The sequence below is a fragment of the Nylanderia fulva genome, unplaced genomic scaffold (genome assembly GCF_048542155.1).
Source record: "Nylanderia fulva isolate GAGA-0341 unplaced genomic scaffold, ASM4854215v1 Scaffold35, whole genome shotgun sequence".
Lineage (NCBI taxonomy): Eukaryota > Metazoa > Arthropoda > Insecta > Hymenoptera > Formicidae > Nylanderia > Nylanderia fulva.
In genome coordinates, this window is record NW_028190422.1 from 1,543,730 (window position 1) to 1,556,138 (window position 12,409).

Here is a 12,409-nt window from a genome sequence, read left to right on the forward strand (position 1 = left end):
AAGATCTTCTTTTAACTTGATGAAATATTTAATAACATAGACTAACTTTGTTGTATATAAGTAATTTTATAATTATTTACTTCTTCAAAACTTTAACAGAAATTTTCGATATTAATATACTTTACATCTTATGATTTCATTCAAGATAATAATATTTTACTATTTCATAAACTGCAACTATTTTGCAATATTTGTGAGACATTAAAATTATATTCTCAAATTATATATTTTCAAGATTAATATTTTCTAGATTTTAGATGAAGAAGAGCAATCTATTATAATTTTGCAATTTTAATGAGGATATATTTCCCGTAGGAGATTCTCGGTGAAAAATTAAAGATGTTTCAACCTCTGTGATTTAAAATTTACATTTTGTCAAAGATGTATGAATCATAGGATGTTTAAAAAACCCACCGCGGTTTGCATTTGGGAGAAGGGCGCGATTGCACAACATACGCATACCACAGTTGTGGAATGTTTAATTAAACTCTGACGAGAACTTGGAGAATATTCCGAACACTATGCGACACAAGAGAGATATCTATACGTAAAATTTACACTTTCGCAACATACTATTGAGATGTTATTGGTTTTAAAATTTTATTTAATTTGCGTAGTGCCTGTTGGTTTTTTAAAAGAATGCCTCGATGGAAAAAACTAGAATTAGAATTAGAAATAAATTTTTTGCTCAAACATGAAATAATAATATCTCACTTTGATAATTTATATGCAATCGTTTTATGGGGAGATTTTTTTGTTGAAAATATAATAACAGAAGAATATATTCTATTCAGGATCATACATATTAATTAACAATTAGTTTCTTATTGAAATGATTAACAATCTAGTTCAATTAATATAAAACATTTTCCTTAGAAATTAAATAATACAAATGATATGGAACTATATTGGCATCATAAATATATGTAAAGAAATTTCTAAGACATGAATTATTATATTTCAAATCGTATATTATACATGTACATATTTTGTACTTTTTTTTTAACAATTTTGAGAAATTCCCTTCAATTTTCTAATATAATTAATTATAGATATTATGATTTAACATTTAATATTATTAATTTTATTATTTGTATACAAATCTTCAAATAAATTTTTTTTATAAATTAAATATATTTCCGATAAATTCAGAAACAGATAACTTTTTTATAAAAATATAAATTACATAAAAATTAAAATTAAAATTTTCACGTTTTCTTGCGCAATTTTTGCTTTTCAAAATTTTCACATTGCATTTTTTTTATAAAATTATGTATCAAAAAGATTTTTCCATTGTACATTTGTAAATTCCACGAAATCACAAAAAATAGATTAAAAATATAAAAGGAGCGTGGTGTTAAAAAAAAACAATGTATGTATATTTTAAATTTTTAAAATCGCATTTGATCTTTTTTTTTTGCCTTTAAAAGCGCAAGGGGATGTTATCTACTCTGACCACCAGCAATCACCCTCTTGCTTATGCGCATGCGTACTGTTCCCTACATCGACCTCTTTGCTTTTAGATACGCGCTTTAAGAGCGCAAGCGTGTCAGCTGTATGTCTGTCCGTCAAAATACATCAGCAATTTCTTGAGTGCAGTTGAACGCGGATTAACGGAAGAGATAACGATACAAAGTTTATTAAAACGGCGGAATAATAATATTTCGTGAAGCGTTCTCTGAACCCAGATAACACACGTAATTATTAAAGCAATTCACTGACGATCGCGCGTTAGTCGTGGTAGTGAAGGCCATTGTGTGTCATGGCCTTCCTCTTATATAAGTTCTCGCTCGGAATTCACACTCACGGCAGTGTCAGTGCGTTCGTCATGCAGTAAGCAGCCGTGATAGATAAACGCTCGCCGGCATATTACGCGATTTGCCGCAGCTGATTTAACACAAAAATTACAAAACTTAAAGTAAGTGCAATAGTGAAAGTTGAGTATGAAATCAATGCAAATATAGGTATAAAACTGCAGCAGTACATCTTTGAATAATTTTACTTTGTGCCAAATCTATGAAATTGAGTGATTACTAGAACGAGAATATTTCTAAACAATGTAAGTAAATTGATATGTTTAGATTTGTTATATTTTCCTTATCTTTTATTTGAAAATAAAAATGAGTCTTATTCTGTTTTTGATTTTATCATAAATAAATTAAAGATTTAAATAAATTAAATTCAGATAATTAAAAATATTGAATTGTTTTCTATAATTTTTTTAGTTGAATTTTTTCATAAAAAGCAATGTATAAAGAACTAAATAAATCTTTTACGCGCGCACGAAGTTGAAATATCTAAATGAAAATTATATATTAGCATTTTATATTTTAAATTTAAACAATATCAGCTAAATGATTTCAATACGTTACAAAAAGATAAAAAAATCTCAGAAATGAACTCTTGATTTGAAAGATTAAGTATTCAATTTTCAGAAAATTTTCTTTTAATATCTTCTGTTTTATCAATTTTTTTCAGGATGATCACAGATTGTATATTATAGAAAAATGTTTCAAAAATATCATCGACCGAAATATTTTGTAATGTGTTACAATGCGATTTATATCGTATTATTCGCGATATGTGTAACAGCTCCTTGAAATAGCGAGTGAATCGCCAAGTTTATATTATAATTGACGACGTAACTCGCGTTTGAAACTTTGTTAAAATGGTTGGCGAACACAACAGAAGCATCTTTACATATGACACGTTTGTACACGCGATATCTGGTGCAGCGGTGGGTATATTGTATTTTGCACGATATTTTGTTCGTGTATCTCTACGTGGTAAGTAATTTTGACATTTTGACATTTCAGGGTAGTGTCATCGCGATGGCAGCCTTCTACCCTCTAGATACCGTCCGAAGTCGTTTACAATGTAATCCATATTTGTATCTATCGAATTGATATACAATACATATATGACAAACCAATTTTTTACTCGTTTCCTCTATAATGTGTATTGAAATGAAACGGCAACAAGCTTTCGATTTCATTAAACGCGATGTCACTCTCAGACAATAGTCTGTTATTCTCATGTGACTTTGTTACCATTAATGCTTGCAGCATTTTTAATTGCGTTATCACAATTAATTGTGAATATTCATTTATTATTTGCGTATAAGTTTGTTTTTTATTAATGCAAACGTTTTATGTTTATTTGTATATCATCTTGCTTGACAGGATTTACCTTATTAAACTTGGAAATGTAAAAATAATTTGATTTTTTAAATGCTAACAGATAGAATATACATACACACAGAATGAGAAAATGTATATATACATATATATATAAATATATATATATATATATATATATATATATATTTGGATTTGAATTATTATAATTATTTTTTATGTCATAAAACGTTTCAAAATATTTTTATTATTTCAAATATAATAAAAATAAGATTATAAAATATAACATATAATATATCTTTTTGTAGTATATATATTTTATATCTATATAAACATTTGAAATATGATAATGACAATAATTTAATAATAATTTATAATAATTGTAATAAATTTTATAACAACATAAGGAAAAAAGAAGCATAAAACTGCGCAAGAAATTTTTGTAAAAAATAGTACTTTTTGCATATCATGCAAGTTTCATTTAAATATTATATTTAGCTTCTATATCTGTGACTGCTTTGATTTGCATAAATAGTAATCTTATTAAGAATTCTATTTTATTCTTTTCTATTTACAGTGGAAGAGGGACGGCAATCGAAAAATACGTTGGCAACCATACGAGAACTTATTGCGAAAGAAGGACCGTACGTATTAGCAAATATGATTTTTGTGAATAGATTCACGTATCTTGCTTCGAGGGAATAGATGTCATAAACAATTGTCCAAGAATCAATTTTGACTAATGTTTAAAATAGAGATAAGCTACATAAGCTAGATGAGAAAAATTATTGTCATCGTTTATTATCATAGTTTTGTTATTGTCATTGTTTCGAAACATACACGAATGATTGAAATAATTTAATTGTCATTCATTTTTAAGGTATACCTTATACAGAGGTATGGTGCCCGTTCTGCAAAGCTTATGCGCGAGTAATTTTGTTTATTTCTACACATTCCACGGCTTAAAAGAATTAAGAAGCAGAAGAAACCAAACGGTTGGCAGCGACTTGCTTATTGCGTCGATCGCTGGTATAATTTCAATCATTTATAAAGATTTTTGTTTAAAATTGCAATCATGTTTTGTACAGTAACATATTTTTTTAGCAAATAAGTAAATTAAACGATCTCAAGTTGTATGCAAGAATAAATAAACTAATTAAAATAAAGCAAAAATAATAACAATATTTCTGAATTTATCGGAAATATATTTAATTTATAAAAAAAATTTATTTGAAGATTTGTATACAAATAATAAAATTAATAATATTAAATGTTAAATCATAATATCTATAATTAATTATATTAGAAAATTGAAAAATTAAAAAAGAAAAATGAAAACAGAGTATAAAGGAAAAGTAAATTTGAACTAAAATTGCTGTTCTTGTTATGTGTAATATTGTTAAAAAAAACTTTAAATTTTCAAAATCTATATATATTAATTTCCAGGTGTAATCAATGTTCTCACAACAACCCCTCTGTGGGTTGTAAATACAAGATTGAAGATGAGAGGCGTCGAAATTACTGCAGAAAGAAATAATAATGAATATACGACTCTATATGGTAGATATATTTCATACGAAAATACGTGAATACACATTTAAATATGTATGTCACATTTATTTGTCATTACTTTCTATATTTTTTTAAACATTGACAAGATACTTCATTCTTTATTTGCATCTCAAACAACATTAATGCTTCATATATGTATATATACTGACGTATATATTTTATGTATGCATTGCCAATACATGCATTCATGGAAATAAGCGTCACTACATGTTGTGAATGTTTGCGCTGCCACTTAAATGCACTTACGACATTCAATAAGTAGCGTGATATTGCATTATTGAGGGCAAATAAATCTTGTTAATTCACAAATTCAAGACGCAAGAAATCAAATACAGAAATCGACTGTTATGTAAAATAGTTAAATGAGTTTATAATTTTTTATGAATTTTATTTTTAGTTTTTATTTGTATTCTTATTTTTAGCTGTAATTATTGTACAAATCCGCACATTTATTTTGCATTTATACATACTAAATAAAAATGACATAAAGATCAGGTATTAAAAATAAACATAGATCAGACGTTAAAAATAAACATAGATCAGACGTTAAAAATAAACATATTCAGTGGAAAACAAATAATTTATTATCAAGAGGGAATAAATTTCTGGCGTCTGTAGTAAATATCATTTATCAATTTTTGGGACTTTTATAATTATATATTCTGCGCAATAGATTATTATCATATTAGTCATGTAGAATTGCTACTATTTATATATATATTATTATTTTTATATATATATATGTATATTATTTTTATATATATTATGTATATGTATAAATCATTAGATTGCTCTCTTACATCATCACTTTTTACAGACGGTCTCATGCATATATGGAAGTATGAAGGTTTAAAACAGTTATGGGCGGGAACATTGCCGAGTCTCATGCTCGTCGCGAATCCCGCGATCCAATTTATGACATATGAGAGTATTAAAAGAAGACTTAATGTATCTCTCGGTGGTGCTCAGCCACCGGCATGGGCTTTTTTTGCTATCGGTGCGATAGCGAAAACGATTGCCACGTCATTAACATATCCTTTGCAGCTTGTGCAAATGAAGTTGAGGGTATCGATAATATATTAATGATATTCTTCATTTGTTTGCATTAAATAAAATAAACTAAGAAAGACTAATGAATATTATAATTTCAGCATGGACACAAGTATCCTAACTTGCCTCCAAATGCAGGCACGTTGCAAATATTATTCTACATTTTGAAGTAAGTGAAAATTTATTTATATGAAAAATATATTATTTATATATGTTATTATTATATATAATCTGTAAGAGCGTTACGTAACGAGTGCGTGATTTTTGTACGCAGGAAGCAAGGGATAGCTGGATTATACAAAGGAATGGAAGCTAAACTTTTGCAGACTGTCCTCACAGCCGCTTTGATGTTTCTGGCTTATGAAAAGATCGCACGATTCGTTTTCCGTATACTTTTACGTAAACCTATTCTTAGATAACGATTTGTTTTTAATAATAATACTACTAATTGTAAGTAATTTTATATAAGTTTTACGATTTTTAAATCAAATATTTTCGAGTATAAATACGTATAAAATTTATGCATTCCTATGAATGTTATCTTTTATAATCTTATATCTAGGGCATATAGGTACAAGTATTAGTATTAGTATTAAAATTATTACAATAAGGTAATCAATTAATCATCGTTACATGTATATGAAATTGTGATACTGGATACTGGTAAATGTTTAGTACACATTTTGCATACTTCATACTAATCATCATCAATCAAAAAATCATATGTCAAGGTAATTAGTCAGAAATTATATGAATAAAAAGGTCGTTCGATAATCGAGTTAGTATCGAAACGTATGATTAATAGTTTTATTGATTTCAATGACGCATCAGAAAGAAATGGTTAATAGGACGAAGGAATTTGTGAGAGTATTTAAAAAAAATGTGAGCGAATTCGCATGAGATACTGGCCAGTTCACGAAAATCGCAGCATCCGCAACTTCGATATAAATTGAATCGTTTAGTGTCGCCGCTTTTGCAAACGTATAAAGCAAATGAGAAAAAACAGGACAAAGAGGCGGAATGCGTAAATGTCGCGTGTCGCGATTATTCCTACAAAATCAAGCGAAGGCGATCTGAAGCGATATTAAAATTCCTGGCTAAACTTAAAATACGCAAGTTATCTAAAAGTCAAGTGCAGTCTAATAGTTGCAAATCCGTCACTTCTAAGTAAGAATTAGTAAATGTAAAAAAATTTCTTACTTTTTAATTGAAAATAGAAATGTGAGTAAAACAATGAATTATATTTTCTTTCTTATCATTAATGCTCTCGCAATATCTTCGAGGTATCACTATAATATATCTATAAAATAATCTCAAAATTTTTAATAATTTTGATGTTAATACAAATTTTAATTTTTTATAATGTATAGCTTTATTGTGTGTATATTTTAATTTTTATTAAATTGAAAATAATGTATAAATAAAAATAAAAATTAGTAGATACTAAAAAGAATAAATGATTGATTTTAGTTATAGCATCAGTCATGCTGGAGACACGATGAATCCGCTGTCGCGTCGCAGTACACGCGAAAATGCAATTAACAAAGAACCGATTGACGCTATAATTGCTACGAAAAATAAATCGAATCCAAAGGCCACGGTTATATCTTACGATTATGAGGCAGCTATTAGTCAGCCCGATATTTCCTCGAAAATTGATAATAATTCACAAAACCAGAGTTGGTCAGATTCTAGCAATGAATTATTGGCGCAGACCAAGAAAAAAACTCTTTATACTCACGGAAAAGTAAATGTAACTACTAAAAAAAGAAACATTGTTTTTAAATCAAAGACACAATTGAAAAAGGTTTTGAAGAATCATCCACAGCAAATGTCCAATGTCCTCGAGAAAAAGGAATTAATACCTATCGCGGAAATTATTCAAGATACTCAAAATTTTGGAAAAGAAAAGAGTGATGCTGTTCTTGCGAATTGCGGAACACCGCTTAATCTTCATCAAGTTTGTTTTAATAAATTTTTCTCTTTCAATAAAATTTACTAACTTTGCACTAATTTATGCAATATTTAGAAGAATTTAGCGCATTCGAGAAACATTCAAAAGCCGTCAGAAATAGCAGAAAATGATAAAAATTGTATAAACGTAGTTACTAGTGAATCTCAAGGAACAGGAAATTCACACAACGTAGAAAATTCTAGTAAAATTGTTAAAGATGCATTGTATATTTCACAAAATAAGGCTAGTAAAATTCCGCGCATAAAGCCTAATTTTTTTTCATCTGGATATGAAGAATCTCATATTTATTCGGTAAAATTTTATTGATACATATGTATTTATTATAAAATAAAATATTTTTTATCTTATTAACGTACGTATTTCTCAAATATATTAATTTTAAATAATAGAATAGAAAAGTGCCCATAAGGAATGAATTAAAATGTCCTACAAATATGAAATCACCAACGGAATGCAGTGAAGAGAAAAAGTTAGTCCGAATATATAGTAAATGTCCGAATACATAGTAAAATAGGATGTGGCAAAAACTGTAATTTCTAAAATAAATTTTCCAGTAAATAATCGTATAAAAACATAAATTTTCTATTTATTTATAAAAAATATAATTATATTTTTAAATATAGGGCTATATATATGTATAATATTACCTATTTTTAAATAATTTATTATTACAAATTAAATTGTATTGCTGTTAAAAATGATTATTTACTGGAATAGCTGTCCAGTAAACTTTATTTTATCGATGCAATACATATGTATATATAATTTATGTTAGCAAATAATCTCTATCAATACACACAATATTAACATTAGAAAAAATTTTAAAAAATCTTGAAAATAGCTTTGAAAAGCCCCAGCAGCCCTGAGGGAAGCTGGAATAAATGCTTACTTACTTATCGTTAGCTCTGAAAACATTGAAACTATTTTGCAAACTATTTATTAAATTCAATGTAAATATATAAATATCAAATATTTAAAAATAGATGTCGAAATATTCTATATTTTTATCGATAAAAATTCCTCTTTTTTAATAAACAACAAATGCAAATATTTTTTTATTTAGGAATCTTTGGTACCCTGAAAAAAGTTCAGAAATGGATGCTGACGAAGAACTCGAAGAAGATTCATCGACGACCGAGTCGCCAATAATTACTGGCAATGATCCGCGTTCCGTCACATTATTAAAAAGCTTGGCATTAAAATGTGATTGTCATATTGGTCAATGTACCGAAACTGAATCTTGGAGTTCTCCCGAAATGGAAAGCGCGAAAAGATGGAAAAAGTAATAATGTATTTTATAAAAAGTGTAGAAAAATTTCAATTTTTACATTTAAATCAGTAAATACAACAATAATTTATATATTATATAGGAAATCAATAAAACATCGTAAATTCATCGATATGGATTCTGAAGATTTCGATGTATTGTCGGATTATAATGCCATTAATTACAGAAATGTTCACTCAAACAGCAAGAATAATCGAATATCAAATGTCGCTGGTCATGCTATAAAAGCCTCTTTAGCTAAACCCGCAAAAATTCAAACTTATCAAACAACTAGTTTCTCCTTTTTCAATGTATTTTTTGATATAGTTTTCTGGCCTTTTATTTTTCTTCGCACAAAACAATAATACTATTATACAATATAATATTGTAAAAATCTGATTAATTACATGACTTGTTAATGCATAGAAATTCATAATAAATAATGAATGATATTTTATATAAAAATAACATTTGATAAAAATTATTTTATAAAATCTATATTAACATGTACATAAAAATAAATCACATAAATTATTTTCTGAAAAATCAAAAAAATATATATATTATGTATGTAGATTTTTAATTATTTGCAAAATTTTTATATACATTTTGCATTTATTACTAACAAAGTAAAATTTAAAATAAATATTATGCTCTGGTACAAGAAAATATGATAAAAATTTATACAGACAAATGTATATATATATATATATATATATATATATATATATATAAATGTATACAGACAAGTCATATAATAATCAATTATTACAAAAAGAAAACCTCTATTATTTGACTCACTAGTCGTTGTATATCATGTCGTTGGTATATCATTTTGCAACAACAGCAAAGCAGCAATATCAGGACTACAGCAGCATCTAAAACAGATATTTATACAATTATTTTTTGCCATTCCGGGCTTTTTTCTTCCTCTCTTTTTTCATCCGTTCCTCCTTATTCTTTTACGTAAAAATAAAACAAGCAAATATTATATATTGTACTCTATATATTGTACTTATAAAATAAAATGCACAAAAAATGTACCCTGCAAATATGAGTATATTTAATTAAAATTAAATAAAGAATAGTAAATAAATAAAATATAATAAAATAAATAATAAATTTATAAATAATAAATTATTTACCATATAGTTGGTCCGTCGTTGCCCGATGCCACCCAGGGCCTCCTCGTAGAAGCACTTGCACTCGCGTTATTTTTTTTCGTTCGCGGCGATGTTCCGGTTTTATCTAAAATATCACATTTTCGACGTGTTTCAGTAAATCGCGAGAGCTTATTCGCGCGCGACCGATGCTCCGTTTTCGCGTCGAATTACGTTTTTTTAAGGCCACTTATCGGAGGGCCTTATGGGACAAATTGCCTCCCTCTTCCCCCACACCCTAACCACCTCATCTACACCCGCCCCCAACCTCCCGCGATGTACTCAGGAGACGTCGAAAAATGCAAGTTATGAGCCTAATTTGTTGTGTAACGATACTTCGACACGAGGATGCTCGGATTTCTCGCGATCCGCCTTCGTAAACTCGCGTGCGCGAAACTTTCGGCGTCTCGAGTCGGAGTAGCTAACTTCACGACACGATCTTTCGGAGGGACGAACGCGAGAGTGAGATTAAATGCGAGCTTCGCGGCCGACCAGATCAATCTCGCACGTTCGATCGCGATCACGATGTCGTTACGCGCGACGCGATCAGTTTATGCGATAATTAACGACGTGAAGACACCAATTAATATTTACTCTGGTACTTTCGCGGACCGACAATACGCGGGAACGTTTTGATCACGAATAATGCGAAGATGTACCAGAGGGCAGCATTCTATCTAGATTGTGTTCGGAAATGTATTCACTCGGGGCGAAGCGGTCAATTGACCAATCAGGACGAAGGAATCCTCGGTCTCCAATTGGTCGGTCGAATTCTGCACTTCGACGGACGGATTACGAACTAGGCTCGCTACGTTTAAGGGGATTCTTCGTGACTGTCTGTATCAACGACACAATCGTACTTCTAGTATACATTTTTTTTTTTAATTTGATGGAATTAAAAATGCTTTTCTACGATTGCAATACATGCATCAATAATCGCAGGAAAACTCGATTTGATATGAAAAATGAGAAATAATAGAAATGGTAGTAATTTAATCAACCAACTCTGGCTATTTAATAATCTTTATTTAATATTCACGACGTTTCGGCCATGGGTTTCGGCCCTTATCAAGTGCTAAAACACAACTTTTTATATAGAAACTTAATTTCTGATCTTAAAATGTGACATGATATAATGTGAAACAATTAACTATATGTAATAAGAGAGAGAAATAATAGTTTTTCTTATCTATTTTGATCTCAATCCCTAACACCACAACACATCCGAAAGACATCCAGAGGACATCCGAATATCCTCAGGATGTCTTCAGGATGCTCCCCAAACGTCCCCGAGATACGTAGTTATGTTAGGGATATGACATATCTCGAATTGGAAACGAACTGTCAACCTCATCATATGTGCTTTATTTATATAAAACATATATGCACTTTGTATGAATAAAAATGCACATTCCCTCCCAGTAAGCAAGAAATATTTAATCAACATTTTATAATGTTGATTTTATATCAATTTTCTAAACGTTATGATATAATGTTTTATATATATATAAATATATGTTAAAAATATTATTAATAAATATTCTAAAAAAATATTTTAACTGATGTTTTATAAATGTTTTATAAATATTATTTAATAACATATATTGCTCAAAATATTAATAAAATATTTTAAAAACGTTAATTTCAACATTACCGAAACCTTTAAACCGATGTCAAAGTTTGTTAAATGATGTTGCATACAATGTTAAAAACTATATACTTGCCAACAAAAATAACGTTGTAGCAATGATTTTTTGCTTACTGGGCTGGGATTAGAGGACACAAAAGAAAGTACTGTTAGTCTCTAAATCCAGATTAGAAATCTAATATTTGTAATTAGAAATATGATTTTTACGTATGTGTGCAAATGTTTTGGATATGTGTGCTTTAGATATGCTGCTATATATTTTGTCGGAGTTCGTCATTTGCTGAAGGATCTCTTTAAACAAAAATACGTTTACACGTATAATTAGTATATATTCGTGTAGTATAAACGTTTTTTCTGTACGCGTATTTTAAGGGTCTATTATGCGTTTAAATGATTATACGTTTAAAGGTATATGTTTATAATTATATACGTATATATTTAGCACATCCGTTTATTATAAATGTTTTTTGAATATTTTTACATTTTTTTGCTTTATGATATGGCCAACTTGTGATTCATGTATTAGATATTAAATAAAACATGGCATGTCAATAGTTGCTGTCTATCTCCATCAAAACTCAGATAAATCTCATTTTTGTC

The 12,409-nt window shown here is 28.5% G+C and overlaps 3 protein-coding genes across 3 annotated transcripts; all 3 read left to right on the top strand.

The window, feature by feature from the left end:
- The first annotated feature begins 1,537 nt into the window (after positions 1-1,537).
- PMP34 (Peroxisomal Membrane Protein 34) lies at positions 1,538-6,554 on the top strand. Its single transcript, XM_085485220.1, has 9 exons — positions 1,538-2,059; positions 2,479-2,737; positions 2,817-2,877; positions 3,715-3,781; positions 4,018-4,166; positions 4,584-4,697; positions 5,527-5,774; positions 5,861-5,928; positions 6,034-6,554. The coding sequence occupies exons 2-9, from the start codon at positions 2,669-2,671 to the stop codon at positions 6,176-6,178; spliced, it is 921 nt and encodes a 306-aa protein (XP_085341346.1). The 5' UTR covers positions 1,538-2,059; positions 2,479-2,668; the 3' UTR covers positions 6,179-6,554.
- Positions 6,555-7,066: 512 nt separating this feature from the next.
- LOC146722205 (uncharacterized) lies at positions 7,067-8,312 on the top strand. Its single transcript, XM_085485221.1, is given in 2 exon segments — positions 7,067-7,738; positions 7,741-8,312. Coding segments are annotated over 2 exon segments (555 nt in total). The 5' UTR covers positions 7,067-7,215; the 3' UTR covers positions 7,773-8,312.
- A 474-nt stretch (positions 8,313-8,786) lies between these two features.
- LOC146722206 (uncharacterized) lies at positions 8,787-9,366 on the top strand (the record flags this gene model as incomplete). The annotated part of the gene is made up of 2 exons (XM_085485222.1): positions 8,787-9,016; positions 9,105-9,366. Coding segments are annotated over 2 exons (492 nt in total), but the record flags the coding sequence as incomplete, so codon positions are not given.
- Positions 9,367-12,409: the final 3,043 nt, after the last annotated feature.

Bases quoted from the DNA above. Each gene is read 5' to 3' on its own strand.
- PMP34 (XM_085485220.1), top strand. From the start codon at position 2,669: ATGGTTGGCGAACACAACAGAAGCATCTTTACATATGACACGTTTGTA. The intron at 2,738-2,816 runs GTGGGTATATTG...TTGACATTTCAG, and splicing joins ACGCGATATCTGGTGCAGCG to GGTAGTGTCATCGCGATGGC. The intron at 2,878-3,714 runs GTAATCCATATT...TTCTATTTACAG, and splicing joins CGTCCGAAGTCGTTTACAAT to TGGAAGAGGGACGGCAATCG.